Source organism: Kickxella alabastrina, assembly GCF_025024165.1.
Source record: "Kickxella alabastrina strain RSA 675 chromosome Unknown BX661scaffold_7, whole genome shotgun sequence".
Taxonomy (NCBI): domain Eukaryota; kingdom Fungi; phylum Kickxellomycota; class Kickxellomycetes; order Kickxellales; family Kickxellaceae; genus Kickxella; species Kickxella alabastrina.
This window is the reverse complement of record NW_026251478.1, coordinates 583,400-600,977: the sequence shown is the minus strand read 5'-3', so window position 1 is coordinate 600,977 and position 17,578 is coordinate 583,400. Positions and strand designations below refer to the sequence as shown.

The window sequence follows — 17,578 nt, the reverse complement described above, 5'->3', positions numbered from 1 at the left end:
GACCCTTTGCCGCGTAACTCTGTGTTGGGCCGCTGCTGCTGCCATTGGCCAAGGCAATTTCGACCAACTGCGTTTTAATTGCGTCGTCAGCCATCAGCAGCTGCAGAAAGCCTGCGACGTCGCCGCGGTGTGATGACGGCCATGATGGCCGAAAATGTGCGCCGACTCAGCATCAGCCATAAGCAGCCTGATGCACATGGTTGGAATCGCTGGACACTCGGCCATCATTGTTGCCAAGTCGATTGAATGGCACAAGCGCAAAATGATGCCGGCCATCTCAGGCATCAGTTTAGGTGGAGTCTGGCATCAGCACCTCGGCCACGCCAGCCATGGCCTGGGGGCAATGGACTGCGAAGGATCCACTGGTGCGTCGACGCCGGCGCTGACACGCGGCTGATCAGCGCTACACTCCAGTAGTGCGCCTCAACGTTGTCGTCAGAGACAAACATCGCCAGCACGAGCCGTAGATTCTCCGGCTGCGTGACCTCTGCCAGTGCAGCCGGCACCGCAGCCATCTCCCGCATTGTGAACAGGCACCAGAGCGAGCGCAGAATCAGATGGTTAGTGTATGCATACTTGCCCATCACCAGTCTGCGACATGGCCGGCGCACCAACCCTGGCCTCGCTGCCAGCTGCGCCTTGCCGACACTTCGTGACATAAACTCATGCAGAAACCCAATGCCCCACGAGGACATGCCCTGGTCATCCTGGTGGGTGCACGCGGCGATGACATCGACGGTGCCCAGCTCCAGCAGCTGCACCATCTGCGGATTTGCCACCTCTGTTGCGTTTTCTTCTGATGTTGGCGGCCAATACACTGCGAGAAAAGTGTATAGCTGCATGAGGCTCTCCATCAGCATGCGCAAAAGCTTGAGCTCAGCCATTAACTGCGTGCGACACCAGCAATGCAGGCAGAAACACCAGATCGATAATTCACTGGTGGTACTCGGTGCGTAGCGCAAACTGCTTTGCCATGGCCACACATACCAACACAAGCACAGCGTCTGACCGCTGCTTCTGCTTGCTGCCGCCTCAGGGCGAGCCATTGGCTGGCTGTAGAAGTGCCTCTCTGAGCACCTCAAGAAGCCTGCAGTGGCTGCCCACCACATATACCACTTGGACACTGCCATGTTCGACGCGTCTAGCAGCCCGAGCAGCGTGACGGCTGCCCCCATCGCCACTTATTTCTCCCTGGGCGCATGCATAGCATCCACCAGCGCCTCAATGCCGCCGGCCCAAACACCCTGCCGACCCGTTGTGGCATCATCACCAGCACTTGCAGCATCTCTCGCCGTATGGCCATATCAAGCAGCAGCTCAGACACAGTATCCCGCAGCTTAAAGTTGTCTGAATTCAGCGCCAATTGTGCCAAGGAATTAACCATTTTGGGCATCTGAATGTTCAATGCCACCTCATTGTCCGCACCCCATTTTGGAATTATTGGTCCCGGCATACCAGGCGTGTCGCTGTCATTTTTTGGTCGGTGTGTGCAGCAGAAATATAACATACTGTGATTGGTCCAAAAGATGCGAAAGTACCCAGCATGTGCCGAGTGCTGCTCCGATGCCAATTGCGAGGTAGTACCAGCTATCGTCTATGTAGCAAAAGATTATTGAAATTGTGAAAAAAAAAATACTAAATTGTAAAATGCAAAGTGTAGATTGGAATGGAAAAATGAGAAATAAATCGAGAAATAAGAAAGAAAACATTAAATTGAACTCATTTGGCAAAATAGCAAAAACGAAATTACGGGTTCAATCAACCTTATGTAAAATTGATCAATGTGCGAGTTTAAAAGTATTTGTTGTTTACAATTAAAGCGATCAGTGAAAGGTGATCGGTGGGTTAGTAAACAAGGACAGACAAGAGGTTGAAATTTTATTTAATGCAAACAAGGAAATATGAATAAAATGTACATATTTTATCTTTTGCTGTTAATTTGTTGGGATCAAAAAAGATTTATTAAAAACAAAAAAAACCTAAAGTGCGCGTCTCTTTTTGAATGGTTTAGCATTCTCCTCGTCCTCGGCTGGTTGCTTAATTTGGCCAATAGGTCCTTGGAGGATCCTGATTGCCTCGGGATCCATAAACTCAGGAGCAGCATCCCAGTTGGCCTGTCGATCGAAGATCTTGTCTGACCAGAGCCGGTAGCTAATGAACCGGTTTTCCGGCTCAAACAAGAACTGGCGCATGGCATCAAGGAGCTTTTCAGCTCAGTGCTGGGCTGTTTGATGCAAAATCTTTCAGATAAGCTTCCTGTGCCTGGAACAGTGCAAACCTGAAAAGTGCAATAGCTCTGCCATCCATGAAATTGAATCCATTCATCTTGTCTCTCTCAATGCTCTGAGGCCACACTGCATCCAGGATGACATAAAAAACACTCCCAAGTCTTCGAGGATGCCCCAGGCAGGACTCTGGCAGAGCATGGGAATCTCATGAATAGTGATGTCCAGTGAGGGGGTCATGATCAGTCTCATTCTGTGCAACATTTGCAGCATCAAACTCCCAAGTTTTGGCAACCTTAGCTATGATGGACTGACCTTCATTCCCCCCTCCACCTCGTTCAGAGCTTGGCCCCATCCACAAACTTTGCACAGCCCCAGTCAATGATGTGAGCCTGGCCATTTTTTATGCAGATGTTGCCTGCCGAAATGTCCTGTGCAGGATACCAGCTGCTCGAGCCTGAGCCAAGCACAGAGTCAGCTGATTGACAAATGCAGGAACCACCTCATTTTTCTGGTAATCAGGCTTGCCTTTCAGATACTCAGCCATTGACAGACCACAGTCCTCCATGAGCACAAACCCAAGTCGGTATTTCCCAGAGTCTCTGTAGAGCAAACCACTGCTGATGACCTTGGGAATAAGCTCAACCCTACCACTGTGCAAAATGTCATACACAGCTCCCTCTGGCAAACGATCCTTATTTGTCCAGGAAAGTTTGAGAATGACAGGCATCCCATTGTGCTGCCCCTATATAGGTAAACACGGCTGCCAATCAAGGGGCTAGGGCGGGGTATGGGGTTACCAAGCACCACCAGTTTGCAACCTTCCTTTGCGCACTTGTCTGTCATCGTGTGAACCTGATCTTGACTGATGGTGCTGGCACCAGAATTGCTGTCATGGGAAAGACCAAAAAAAGCTGCGTAACCCCCTGAGACATCACAGAAATGCCTAAATTTGTCCGATGGAAGGGTTAACAAAACCAAAGTCTAAGAAGACACTGCTGAACATATTCAAAGTCACCCTGACGCTTGCTTGTCCTTGTCAAGCAGAAGTTGCCAAGTTCAACCATGCGGCACCTGTCGCGATAATACAAACAAAGTGTCAGTTGTGCCCCATGGAGGTAGAATACTGGTGCGAAAGTGCGGGTTCCATCGTTTTCCCAAAGTGCGTTTGCATAGTCAGCGAGCTGGCCGCCTATCTTATCCGAAGGCCCATTAGGAGCCAGATCCATCTTGGCCTCGAGCACAAAGTCGACTGTAGTTATGCCACGCTTAATGACAGCCCTGTGATAAAACGCGAGGTTGGCTTGTGTGCAGAGCCCACTATATCTGCTTCTTGGCGGTCCTCAATAACAAGCATCAAGCCTGGGGCCTTGGCACTGTCATCCGAAATATTTTTATTGAGGGCATCAACCTTCTCGCTCATCACTGTAAGGGACTGGTCCACAAACTTGACATACCGAAACTCCTCCTTTACATTCAGAGATGTTGGTGGGACTGTTCTGAAAACGTCAGACTCATCAGGTGTGCACTCAGTATTGGTGACAAGCTTTTTATTCTGAAGCACTGGCGACGCCTTGGCCAAGTCGAGGAAGAGAGAGGGGAAATACTTGATAAACCGATTGTACTGCTCCTCTACACCTAGCAACTCAATGAAGGCTTCGAAGTCAAGAGGCCACTCTTTTCCTTTAATGGTGGAATACAACCGCTTACGGCGAGAACCAAGTTCTTTATCGGTTGAGTCAACATGCATCAACAGGTTGGCTCTGGTCGAGGGCTTGTTGGGCGTTTGCAATAAACTGTCAGCATAACTTCTATTGAATTATAGATTAAATTCAAAATTCAAAATTCAAAGTGTGTGAGAGTGAGTGAGAAAGAGAGAGAAATTGATAAGTAAAAATCAAGAGTAAAAAATGCTAAAAAGCAAAAAGATAAAAATGAAAAAGATGTGAGAAACAAAAATAACCAAAAAGTTGGAATGGAGAGCAAAAGTGAAAATGTGTTGCGTTAGAGTGCGCCAAAAACAAAAAACAATTATTTTTAATATAAACAAAAAATTTTGAGTTTCTCATTGTACTCGCATTTGGTTGGCTGGAATATGGAAAACAAGAATTAATTATATTTACGAATTAATTTCCAATCGGCATTGTATTCTTTGTTGTGCATTGCTTTTTTTTAGCTTTTGTTGCTTTTTTTGGAAGCATGGTGGCCCTGCCATTCATTGTTATAAAACAATAAGCTTCTCTGACGCATATACTGAACCAGAGATGCGTTTATGCTCTGTCGCCTGGCTGCCAGATCAATTGAGACACAGAGCCACATGCTTCATGTCTACAACGGGGGCATATAATTCTCAATATGAGAGAACCTTCACTGGGATCTTTAAGACCCAGCCGCAGATCTTGTGACTGAGACGATCAACAGACTCCAGATGTATCCAGCACCAACAGATTGCATATTGGAGGAACTCAAAAAGCATGTGGATGCCCACTATCAGGACAAAAAAGCTAGAACCTGGATATGAGGCATGGCTGGCAGGAGCTGACAGAGGTTAGGTACACAACACTGGTCAAGAAACTCCAAAGGAAATGTGCAAAAGCAAGCAACAGTGTTTGTAAACGAGATTATAGATAAACAGTATGACTGGTACAAGGGATGTTGTGGCCTACAGATCGAACAGGAAATAAATGAATTCTTGACGCCTAAGAAATGTCAATTGTAGATGAGAACTCCAATCTTAACAAACACCTGAATACCAAATCTGCAACAAGACAATGATGATGGCCTGCCAAAGTGGCCATGGACAAACAGCAATGAGGACGGCAGATATGCACAGCAGCTATCTGGCCATGCTTGATGCTCTAACTGGCAGATAGAGTGCTCGGATTTAGCTTTATTAACACCTTGGAAGACACTTCCACTGTGATACAAGGAATTGTGGCTTGTCTCCGGCGATTGATTAATGAATCAATCGCTAGTTAATTTCCTACTTGGATATGCGGGAATTCATATACACATAAATATTAATGAATATAAATAGTGGAGGCTGTTCATCCCTTAGCTTTCTTTTAGTTCATTTTGTTCAATATATATATATATATTTAACGTAACATCCACCACCAGGCAATTAATCCAAGTCTGGGGAAATCCCAACTATGCCACCCTTAGAATAATATTTGTTATAGGAGCATGTAGCCAGATTCTGCAATAAAGTCACATGACGGACAGGGTAGTGCAGTAGATGATCAATCTTATTCATCAATTTTTGTTTTTAGCTTTTACTTGTTTTATATTTCACACAATGTATCTATTGTGTTCTTTTTTTGTGGTGTATGCATGCTTGAACAAATATATGTAGTAATATTTCAATATTTATGTGACTGTAGAACTAAATGTCAAACAAATCAATGTACTGTATGTTATGTTAAAAATATATTTGAACTGAATGAACTAAAAGAAAGCTCCGAGATGAACAGCCTCCACTGTTCATATTCATTAGTATTTATATGTGCATATGAATTCCCGCATGTCAAGTAGGAATTAACTGGCGTTGGTTCATTAATCAATCGCCAGAGACAAGCGCAATTTCTTGTATCACAGTATGTGTGGGTTGTAGCGCACATGGAACAGAGAGCATATGGTCATATTAAACTCGCACGTTTTGCTTGTAGCATTGTGAAAGCTGTTGGCAACAAAATATATGGGCTGATGTTTCTTGTCCTGTTATTTTTGCTTAGATGTAAGTGAGGGGTTGAATATCTAATGCTTGGGTTTTCCATACATTGCATGTTCCAACTCACCAAATGAACTCAATAGTGCAGCATGGTATATGCAGACATCTGCACCTTCATGGCAAAAACTGAAATCGGCAGTGAACCAAAAGATGGTCATCAGCCTTTGGATTTCCTCGTCCGAGATGCCCAAGGGTGCTAGACCGATCTCCTGTACAAGTTCGGCAAATTTTGGGTCGGCAAATAATGGCATGTGGCCAAGCAGCTCATGGCAGCAATCGAGCTCTGGCATGTAGGTTGGTCGGAAATGATGACAGGTGTACTGTGTCGGGTGGAATATACAGATAGTCAGGCCGTTCAAAAAGTCGTACAATGTTGGCACCCCATGACTGGGTGCAGTGTAAAGCCAATGCAGTCCTTGAGGAACCACGAAATGGCATCAATCTGCAGAACGCTATCTGGCCTGTAGACACAGTTCTTGTAATAAGGCTTTTTGTGCTAAATATATATGTCAAAAATCCACTATAAGGGAGCTTCAAGAGCTCCGTTTATCTATTCAAAACTATCGACAGTGAAAATAGAAATCGCGATCATAAACAATCACAATTGCGATTGTTATGTGACATCACAATAATTGATGTCACAGTTTTGCTACAAGAGTGGAAACACATGGATAAACTTGCGACATGCATATTTAGGGTTTATTTTGTGAGGCCTGGCGTACACCTGCTATCAGGTCTCCTGCTTCTGCTTGGTGTATTCAATGTGGGAAAGTGACTGGCCAGTGCAGTACTCCTTGGCCTTTTGAACAATCTCTGATTGACGCTTGCAGTACACTGGGTTGCTGGCACCCAGGTGGTCGACTACTGTATTCATACTCGTTTTAATGACATTTTCTGAACAAAGTATTTCCAGAGGATGTAAAAATGACAACTAGCCACAGGGTCATTATAATTTAACTAGAAAAATCGAGGATTGCATATCAAATATACTTTGTCCTGCCTTCAAATCAATTGTTTCTGTTCATTAAGTAAAATGTGCGATAATTCAAGCAAAAATGACCACTAATGAACGCCTCGTTTTTGTATATTTCGATTGTTTTCTGATAAAAAAATAAAAAATTTCTAGCAACACAATGCTGATTATTAATTTGTATTTTAATTAATATCATCTTCACTAACATAAAACCTGTGGTGCCCAACACATATTCTAAACCACTATCTTCCCTTTTCAAGAATCAAGATCGCCCTCATGGCCATTATACACATTTCTGTTATTGCTGGTTGACATCAAGGAACACCATTATGTTTACAGCGCTGCCCCTTTTTTCAGTTCCAAAAGTAATTTTTGATACTTAATATATTAATTTAGACCCACATTTTTATAGAGCACGACAAAACCTACTGTCAGAATAATTGTGTTGCAATAATCACCGGCGGAGAGCGTGTAAAAGCCAAAACCAAATAATATGAAAATGATATGTATTTATTCTTAAAGAGACACAATGCAGTTGCTACATTCCAGTCACATTATTTGAGACTGTCGCTCTCCCGCTACATATTAGCAAAAGGCGGCTGGCATAAACAGAATCCCAGTTCAATTGTCCGCAGGGTGAGGATGGCTCGGCTCAGTGCCCGACTCATTGTCAGGCCTGTCGTTAAAGTCGAGCCGCTAAGGACTAATTGTAACAACTGATCATACATAACATAGCACAGCAGTAAAATGCATGTATTAATGTATTAATTATCACCGCTTATTATTCGCAAAAGCAGGAGCGGAGTTTTATATATAAAATAATGCTATTTACTCGGTGATTTAAAAATGAATACTCATCTTTAAGTCAGCAAAAGTACAAAAGAAAATATACAAAGAGGCATTAAATCAACAACATAAAATTGGTTTTTTTTAAAATAAACCGTCCTGGGTCAGATGGCCACAGTCAGCATAAAAATGCTAAAAATACTAAAAAATGTTTGAAGAAAATACTAAGTAGCGGAGTTGGTGTAAAAAAAGGCCACCAATGTTAGCTATTTTTAATATTTTCAACCTTTCCAAGGCTTGATTCCATTTTTTTTCTCTACTGCGCTAGTCTCTATTAATACGCAGCTATCCATTTTTACTGCTCATGAATAAAATTGTATTTGGCCTGATATACACAAATTGACATAAAAATACTATAAAGACCCAGACCAGGGGCCCACTTTTTAAAAACAATTCTACACATCTTCCACAACAGCTTAGGATTCTTGCAGTTACTATCGCTTTCAGCCTACTCAGCCTACCCAGCCTACCCAGCCTACCCAGTCTACTCAGTTCTCATAGAAACCCATTACTGCTTTCATCATGTCGTTTAACTATTTGGGTACCTCCAACAAATTCATATTTCAATTTCTAAGAGAGGACACTTCAATGCAGTGCGATATACGTACGTATATAAGTGTTGAAGCCGTAAAAAAATACGTTGCCAAACATAAGGGTATCAGTGTTTCAAGCGTTATTATTTACAGCAGCGATAATAAGGTAGCCAAGAATAATGACAAAATTGGTGAGCTAAATCCTAAAGGCATCCTCATGGTTTACGGGGATCGTTTGATACAAATCAAAATAAATGAGAAGGCGTATACTGTCAAGAGATCTGAGTCGCTGGACAAAATTTGCAAGGACAATAAAATTGATATAAAAAAGAGAGTTGAGGACACCAAGGGAAAATCAATCAAAAGCTGTAGGTCGCTCGTCGAGCTTGGTAGTAATGATGGCGAAAGCTTCACTATTAGCAAGTAAAAATATTTGGCTGCAATTGGCTGTAATCATTGAAAGTTGAAATGAATATATGTACACATTATTTTATTTGTTTTGATAATAAAGTTTGGAAAAATATAAAGTTAAGCAACGGGAGCGGTCAGCACAGGCGACAAAGTAGCGACAATGGCCTCCTGCTGTTGCTGTTGCTGTTGCTGCTCCTTCTTCTTCCTGGCTACAAAGCGGCGCGCATGGCAAAGTAATCCTTGTGAAGCCCGCACTCAGTCTTCTCCGACCCAGCCCAGCGACCAGCCCGCTCGTCCTCGCCTTCCTTGACTGCTCTCGTGCTATGGTAATCGCCCACGGACTTGTATCCCTGATCCAAAAGCACATTATAGGGGACCTCATTAGCGCGCAAATAAGTCCAAACCTGCTGGAACGACCATGTAGCCAGAGGGTTAATTTTCACCAAACCGGTGCCCTTCTCGATCTCAACAATCTGCAGGGTCGCGCGGTCTCCTTTTGGCTGCGGCGACGGCCAGTGATGACTGCCCGGGCCTGCATCTGCTCGTATGCCCTGCGGGCCGGCTCGACTTTGACCGAATAGTCGTAGACAACATCGTCAGACTTCCACAGCTCCTCGCCATGCTTGGCGGTAAAGTCCTCGCGAGTTTCGCAGTCTGCAGGCTTGAATGTGTGGAGATTGAAGTTGTACTTTTGCTGGCTGCGCTTGGCCAAGTCTAAGGTTTCATCAAAGTGGTGCAGGGTGTCGATAAAGATGACGGGGACAGTCAGCCCTGGGCGTGCAGGATGTCGGAGATGACATTGCCGGAGGGACCAAAGGCGGTTTCCTGGAAGAGACCGTCGAATGTGACTGAGGCCCATTCGAGTACCTGCGCAGGAGTCATGGTGATGAGCTTGTTGTTGATGTGCTCGAGCTGCGCCTCGTCAAACTGCAGAACGGGTGTGGCAAACGACGGCATTATGTATGATGATGTGATGAAAATGATTTGAAGTGTTGTAGCTTATTCGTATAGGAAAAATAGCGATAAACAATGGTTGGAAAGGAGAGAAAAAAGAGGCTATAGTATAGACAAGTGCCTTTTATATATATCTGAGCTTTTCACTGCATGCTTTGAGGCATACGCAGACAAATTGGAAATTCCAATTTTTTGCACTATTCCGACGTACAGTTCCTCAGCTCTCGCGCTCTCATTTGCGAGTCAATCCCCCTTGGCTGCAGAGATAGCGAGATGAATGTAGCAGTCACTCCTCCCCCACCCACACCCGCTGCATATGCACACCTCCATTTGCACAAAGTAAAAACAAACAAAAAAACTGGCTTCCTGGGGCAGATTACTAATGATATTCCTTCAGCTCAGTATCACTGCCATGCTCTAAAATAGGGAATATTGTGCTTACTTTATTGCCTATACTTAACTAAATTATTCTTTGCTTCGTGGGTAGAGGCATCCTTTTTGTACAGAATATTGTCATTTCGACGGTCGATGGCGCCATCGCAGGGCTTGCACCATCGCCATGTGTTCCGATTGGCCTGAACAACAGCGCAAAAAGGGCGATCTGCACGAATGTGTGAGTTTGCAAATGGGAGAATGTGACGATGCTCGTCGCAGTTCTTTTTTACACACGCTCCTTGCCTCCCCCAACCTTTGCTTGACTTTTTCTTTAGTCCGCAAAAATAAAACATTTGGGTGCGTGCACACAGACGAACTGGAGAGAAGGGATTTGGGAAGAGCTGTTTTGGCAGCTCAAAGTAAAGTAAAAACGTGTGCGACACGTGGTCCAAGTGCAAGATCCAAGGCTAAGCGGACGCTTGATCCAGTCATGTCGGGGTTTTGCTTTTCAAAACAAGCTGATCAAGATAAAAAACGAGCATGTTCAAAAGTAATCAACTTGATTTATTTGTCCAATATAAACTGGTTCGCATCATTAATTCGTCTTTTGGCTTGTTGCGCGTGACTGTGCTTGGATCAAGGAACGCAAAAAGGCAAAAAAAGATGAATGCACTTTGTATGCAGAGGCGGAGATGGTGGGCATGCGAACCGAAATCGAGCGAAAGGCAGCTTGAAAAAATGGCATCATTTCGGGCGGGTTTCCTGGCCACCAAGCCCAGTGATCACTTTTCTTTTTCCAAGCGCACAGACGGCCAGATTAAAATGAAAGAGATAAAAATTCATCCAATGAAATTAAAACAGATATTTCCAAATATGGCAGGCGCATGGGAAGGTGGAGGAGATGCGCCGATTAGGCTGGGACAAAGCAAAGCACGAGATTTTGCGATTGTGCAATGCCAAAAAAAAACGGAGATAAAGATGCAAAAAAATTCGGTGCGCATAATGCGACGATGGACCTAGGCTTTTGCCTATAAAACATACTGCAATGTCGCCGTTAGTTTTGCCTCTGAGCCAGCAAAAAAACAGAGCACATAACATGCTAGCATCTATACACTTTCTGCGAGTATTTTAAATAAATCCATTATCTACAATCTCCTTCACTCTTGATCTTTTCTCCCTCCATCCTTTTCTTGTCTTATTTTTATTCTTATACATTAAACCCGATTGATTCCAATACGGTTTTCAGGCATACCTTTATTATAAACACTGTGAATATATTCTTTTGTTCGAGAAACAACATTTAAAAACATTATTCTGTCTATACAGTAAGTTCACCGATCCACCGATCAGTCAATCAACCTGGCCCTTTCGCCGCTCTTCCACATCTCGAGAAATAGAACCAGATCTAATTTCAGTTGCTCACCCAATTCCATATCGTCTGTAGAATGGGTTCATCTCTTCGGTCAACAAACGTGAGCGTCGCATCGACTTCAGTCGCTGTGGCATACTCAGCAGCGAGCACCCTGGGCAGCACGACAGCAATTGTCGGCAATGTCAGCACATTCGAGGCCACCCAGCAACTTCTGAGCACAGACAGTAGCAGCACCGGCGAGCTTATCTCCCTGGCGCACGTGACAGAGATCGCATCAGTGGCAGCGGCCGCCGGAAGCAAGGTAACAAACATCCTGGTGGCTGCATCGGGCTTGGTCAAGCTGCTGCCCGTGCTGCGCAACAGCGTCAAGCACAAGCAGGCGGTTGTTTTGCACGTAGCAGTAGAGTCGGCGGCCGACATCGGCAAGGTGCTGGAGCTGCGCGACTCGGGATGCGGCGTGGTTCGCTCGACATCGCGGCAGCAGGCCGTTGACTTTGCCGTTGCTGCATCGCTGGCAGCACAGAAGCTGGCAATGCCCATCATCCACTGCTTCTCTGCCGATTCGACCGAAGGTGAGGCGGCGATCTATGCGACCGGTCAGGAGGAGTTTGCAGCGTACCTCAAGTCCGAGGATGCGACGGTTGCCGCCGCACTGGAGATTGTCGGTGCACAGGCTGTGTCGTATGTCGGCGGTGCAGAGGCCACCCTGGTGTACGTGACTTTTGGCACTGGACTTGTTGCTCTGCCATCCAACGATACCAGCGTGGGTGTTGTTCAAATTACCGCGTTGCGGCCGGCAAGCATTGACGCCATTCTGGCGGCACTACCCCAATCGGCCGCGCTGGTGGTTGCTTTCGAGCAGGTAGCCCGGCAGGCGACGCCCTGGGGCCCGCTGCTCTTTGATCTGGCCGCTGCGCTGCACTCCGACGAGTGGGAGACGGCGCAGGGCGGCCGCACAAGGCCAATACTGCTCAATGCCGTGTCGGGCGTGTCGCCTGCGGTCTTCACAGAGGCACAGGTAGCACTGATCACGGCGCATGCGCGCACGCTAGAGCTGCCGGCGCACTTTGACCCGGCGGACGTGGCCGGCATTGTCGGCGTCGAAGCAGAGGCTGTTGCCGAGAGCGTTGCATCTATAAACCTGGACGAGCAGCGCGCCCGTGTCGAGAAAATCCCCTACGGGCAGATGCTGCGTCAGCTGTTTGACGGGCGCCTGCACGTCGCTAACGCCGCCGAGAGCCAGTCGATCTGGGGTGACGGCGGTCGCGCATCCAGCACGCCCGAGTTTGGCTTTGGCCAGCTGGCTGCGTACGAGCAGGAGCGCGCGCGTCTTGCGCAGGCCGTAACGGCCGCACTGCGCGATGTTGCCGTGCCCCTGTCGTCCAAGCTTCAGGCCGAGCTGACTGCATGGCTGGGTGGCCGCGACAACGCTACCGTTGCCTCGGAGGCCGCGGCCGCACAAATTGCAGCGCTGCTTGAGCTTGAGAAGGATGCGGCAGCGGCGATTGCTGAGATCTACCGGTTGCGCGAGTACTTTGCCCTGCGGTCTAACTGGCTTGTGGGCGCTGACGAGTGGGCGTACGACGTTGGAAACAGTGGTGTACACCATGTCATTGCCAGTGGACTCAACATCAACATGCTGGTTCTGGACACCGCGCCGTATCCGTTCGGCGCAGCCAACCGGCACCAGCAGCGCAAGAAGGACATTGGTCTGTACGCGATGAACTACGGCACGGCGTACGTTGCCTCGGTAGCCGTGTACTCTTCGTACACCCAAGTTCTGGACGCGCTGGCCGAGGCCGATGCCTTCCCTGGACCATCAGTCATTGTCGCCTACCTACCGAACGCTGATGGCGTCTTCAGCACGTCGTACTCGCCCATTTCGGTGCTGCAGCATTCTAAGCGCGCCGTCGATAGCGGTGCCTGGCCGCTCTTCCGCTGGAACCCCAACGCCACCACTCCCGAGGCGCGCTTCCAGCTCGACTCTGAGCGCCTGCGCCGCGAGCTCTCAGACTTTTTGAAGCGCGACAACGCGCTGGCCGCCATTGGCCATGCAACACCCGCGCTGAGCAACTCGCTTGACGAGTCGGTCGAGGGCACTGCTGGCGCCAAACTGGCGCGCCGGGCGCGTGGCGATGTCGATGCGCTGCTGGGCGGACTCAGCGGGCCGCCGCTGCTTGTGCTGTTTGCTTCCGACGGAGGCAACGCCGAGGAGGTTGCCAAGCGCGTTGCGCGTCAGGGCCGCATGCGCGGCATGCGCGTCCAGTGCTTGGCCATGGATGACTATGAGGTTGACGAGTTGCCTTTCGAGAAGACCGTGTCTTCAGTTTGTCGACAGCCGGCCAGGGTGAGACACCGACCAATGGCCGCGAGTTCTCCAAGGCGCTGGCGTCGGCCAGCATTAACCTCAACGAGACACACTTTGCCGTCTTTGGCCTGGGTGACAGCCACTACTGGCCTCGTGCCGAGGACGCGCTGTTCTACAACAAGCCCGCGCGCGATCTGGACCGCAAGCTAGCTGAGCTTGGCGCCCGTCGCATCACTGAAGTTGGACTCGGCGATGACCAGGACGCTGATGGCTGGGAGACTGGATACGCCGACTTTGACGCGCGCCTGTGGAAGGAGCTCAACATTGCCGTGGTATCTGGCACTGCCGAGCCCGAGGAGGCTCCAGGACGCACTGACGAGGAGAACAAGATCATCAGCAATTACCTGCGCGGCACCATTGCCGAGGCCCTCGTCGACGACTCGACGGGCGCTGTCGACGAGTGGGACGGCAAGCTGCTCAAGTTCCACGGTACCTACATGCAGGATGATCGCGATATCCGCGCCGAGCGTATGGCGCGTGGCGACGAGAAGGCTTACTCGTTCATGATCCGCGTGCGCCTACCCGCTGGTGTCTCCACACCAGAGCAGTGGCTGGCCATGGACCGCCTGGCCGACGAGTACGGCAATGGCACGATGAAGATCACCACCCGCCAGACCTACCAACTGCACGGCGTCCTCAAGCGCAACCTGCGCGAGACCATGCGTGGCATCAACCGTGCGCTGATGGACACTATTGCCGCCTGCGGAGATGTCAACCGCAATGTCGTGGCCTCGGCGAACCCGCAGCAGGCCCACCTGCAGCCGGAGATTGCCCAGCTGGCTCGCGATATCTCGGCGCACCTGCTGCCCTCGACCTCGGCGTACCACGAAATCTGGCTCGACGGCACCTTTGTTGCCGGAAATGCTCAGCAGACTGGCGCTGCCTCGGACTCTGAGCCGCTGTACGGCCAGGCCTACCTGCCCCGGAAGTACAAGATTGCCATTGCCATCCCGCCAGAGAACGACGTCGATGTTGTGGCCTACGACCTGGGCTACATCGCCATCCTCGACGACAAGGAGGAGAATATCCTCGGCTACAACGTGACCATTGGCGGGGGTATGGGCATGACGCACAACAACAAGAAGACCTACCCGCGCCTGGCTCGGTCATTGGCTATGTGCCCAAGGACAAGGCCATCATTGTGTCCGAGAAGGTCATGCTTGTGCAGCGCGACTTTGGAGACCGCACCAACCGCAAGCACGCGCGCCTGAAGTACACCGTTGACGACTACGGAGTTCCCTGGTGGCGCGAGCAGGTTGAGGAGCGCCTCGGATTCAAGTTTGAGGAGCCCCGCCCGTACAGCTTCAAGCGCAATGGCGACCGCTACGGCTGGGTCAAGACCACGCCTGGTCTGAACAACTTTACAATGTTTGTGCAGAACGGTCGTGTTGCCAATTTCCCAGGCAACCCGCTCAAGACTGCGCTCGCTGAGGTCGCGACCGTGCACACTGGAAACTTCCGCCTGACCTGCAACGGCCATCTCATCGTCGCCGATGTCAAGGACGAGGATGTCACGCGCATTTCTGAGCTGCTCGCCAAGCACCGCCTCGATAACCTCGACTACTCGGCGCTGCGCCTCCACTCGATGGCCTGCGCTGCACTGCCCACCTGCGCCCTTGCCATGGCCGAGTCCGAGCGCTACCTCCCGCAGCTCATCGACCTCCTTGACAAGGTTATTGACGAGGCCGGTCTGCGCAACGACGCCATTGTTGTCCGCATGACTGGTTGTCCCAATGGCTGTGCCCGCCCGTACAACGCCGAGATTGCCTTTGTTGGAAAGGCGCCCGGCGCATACAACCTTTACCTGGGCGGTAGCCACACCGGTGAGCGCTTGAACAAGATCTATCGGGAGACTGTCACCGAGGACCAGATCCTCGAGCTCCTCACCCCGATCATCAAGCAGTATGCTGTCGAGCGCAACGACGGCGAGCACTTTGGCGACTTTGTCATCCGCAAGGGCATTATCAAGGAGACATTCGAGGGCAAGGACTTCCACGCCTAATGCGTATCGTGTTAATGAGTGTATGTTTTTTCTCAACAGATGAAGAATGGATATGAAAATAATAAAACAAATTGAAAAAGCGATGATATTAAAAAACACAGGGTAAAAGAAGCAGAGATGCACAGACAGACATTGCGGTTGGTGTTACTAGGACATGGGGCGATACACGTTTCAAGTCGACATATCCGCATCGTCGTCCTGGTTGCTCCCGAACGAACTCAACGAGCTGATATCGTCATCATCATCGCAACTAATATCGTCGTCATCATCGCTGTTGTCCTCGTTCTTCCCGCCCTTCTCCAACTTTTTCTTGCTGCTCGCAAACCGAATGACATACTCTTTGACCTTTGCGTCGTATCCGGTCGAGTCCCTCATCAGCAATGCTGCTGCCTCGCCATTCAATGGATCTGTGGGGTTCGGGTACCGAAGGAGCTGCGGCAAGAACGTCTCGAATATATTTAGCAGGTCAAACATGGGGCTCCATGTCTGGTTGATCACATCAAGGCACACTGATCCGCTTAACTCGTCGATGTTTGGGTGGAAGATTTTGTTCGTGAATCCGATCGATGGTGATTTGTATGGATACTGCTCAGGCAATTCCACATGTATCTTCCACAACCCGCCAGAGAACGGTGCTAATGATATGCGAAAAATGAAAAGGAATTGTTTGAAATATTTTGATTAGCAGTGAACAGGATAGTAGCGCGTTAGAAGAGGGGAACAGGGAAAACAAAGGGGAGAAATAAGAAAAATGGGTGAAGGGAAACACTGCCAAAATGTGCAGGCAGTAACAAACAATATTCGAAAAGGCAACTTTATTGTTTGCAACTGTAACCTTTTTCTATATTTTCCCATGCTATTTTAATATTTTGCTCTTGCTCTTGCTGCGTATTAAGCACAGTGAGTACTCTGGACGAGGCCAGGCCAAACAAACAAAAAATAAATAAATACATACGCACGCACAAGCTACCAATAAATGACGTTTACAACAGCTACACCCCAAAAAAACACTTACTATCTGCAGGTCCATGGAACCAAACGTAAAACTCTTGCATGTTATCGTTGACCAGCTTGACGTCGTAGTCGCTCATTAAACTATACCAATTGCGAAAACCAAGCAAAAAAATAAAAATAAATGCGGCTCAGTTTAGTGAATTAGTTTGTATTATAAGTTACATTTGAGCTGTTCCCCGTTGGCTGGTCCTCGAAATGCGCTTGTGCATTTTCCATTTTTATGGAAAAACTTACAGCTTCATGACATCGGTCTCGATTCTTCTTCTCGGCGATGACATTGTGTGAAATTCAAGCGGTTGTTGACAAGGTGCTAATAGAATAAAATGAGAAAATGAGAAATGTTGTTTAAATGTGCGAATAGATTTTTGAATAAATAAAAAAACGAAAAAAGAAAAGAAGCAAGGGAAAAAGAAAAAAACCCCGTACAGCTCGCTCGCTCATAAAAAAAGGAGGGGCAATGCGAAACTTGTCCCGCACCCTGCCTAATCATCTTTTTTCTCGCTCACAGTCAAAATCCATATGCTCACGTGTTGTTATATAGCACGTGGTTTTATATACAAGGCTATTTCGTAGTTATTAATACTCCCAATTAAGATTTTAATGAGGATTGAGCTGTCAGGCAGTAGTGGCTGCTTTGATTGATGTCAGGAATTGGATCAAAACAACCCAGTCTTGTTGTACTTGGGTGTTAGATCAGCCTTGGTTGCAAATTTTCTCTTGACCGTAGGTGTAAAAAGGTTCTGCTAATAAAAATATTTTTATTAAACTGCAAAAA

General features: G+C 48.0%; 4 protein-coding genes across 4 annotated transcripts; 1 reads left to right on the top strand and 3 right to left on the bottom strand.

The window, feature by feature from the left end:
- Positions 1-50: 50 nt before the first annotated feature.
- Positions 51-1,322, bottom strand: BX661DRAFT_91776 (uncharacterized protein). Its single transcript, XM_051539592.1, has one exon. The coding sequence runs from the start codon at positions 1,173-1,175 to the stop codon at positions 285-287; it is 891 nt and encodes a 296-aa protein (XP_051392842.1). The 5' UTR covers positions 1,176-1,322; the 3' UTR covers positions 51-284.
- A 1,748-nt stretch (positions 1,323-3,070) lies between these two features.
- Positions 3,071-3,924, top strand: BX661DRAFT_91772 (uncharacterized protein). The gene has a single exon (XM_051539591.1). It carries the CDS (start codon positions 3,185-3,187, stop codon positions 3,782-3,784), a length of 600 nt encoding a protein of 199 aa, XP_051392841.1. The 5' UTR covers positions 3,071-3,184; the 3' UTR covers positions 3,785-3,924.
- A 5,003-nt stretch (positions 3,925-8,927) lies between these two features.
- BX661DRAFT_193539 (Phosphoadenosine phosphosulfate reductase) lies at positions 8,928-9,675 on the bottom strand (the record flags this gene model as incomplete). The annotated part of the gene is made up of 3 exons (XM_051537789.1): positions 8,928-9,218; positions 9,242-9,489; positions 9,531-9,675. The coding sequence occupies 3 exons, from the start codon at positions 9,673-9,675 to the stop codon at positions 8,928-8,930; spliced, it is 684 nt and encodes a 227-aa protein (XP_051392840.1).
- Positions 9,676-15,870: 6,195 nt separating this feature from the next.
- BX661DRAFT_180446 (ubiquitin-conjugating enzyme/RWD-like protein) lies at positions 15,871-17,221 on the bottom strand. Its single transcript, XM_051535475.1, has 3 exons — positions 17,038-17,221; positions 16,805-16,884; positions 15,871-16,424 (listed from the first exon to the last, which is right to left on the bottom strand). Exons 1-3 carry the CDS (start codon positions 17,079-17,081, stop codon positions 15,961-15,963), a joined length of 588 nt encoding a protein of 195 aa, XP_051392839.1. The 5' UTR covers positions 17,082-17,221; the 3' UTR covers positions 15,871-15,960.
- Positions 17,222-17,578: the final 357 nt, after the last annotated feature.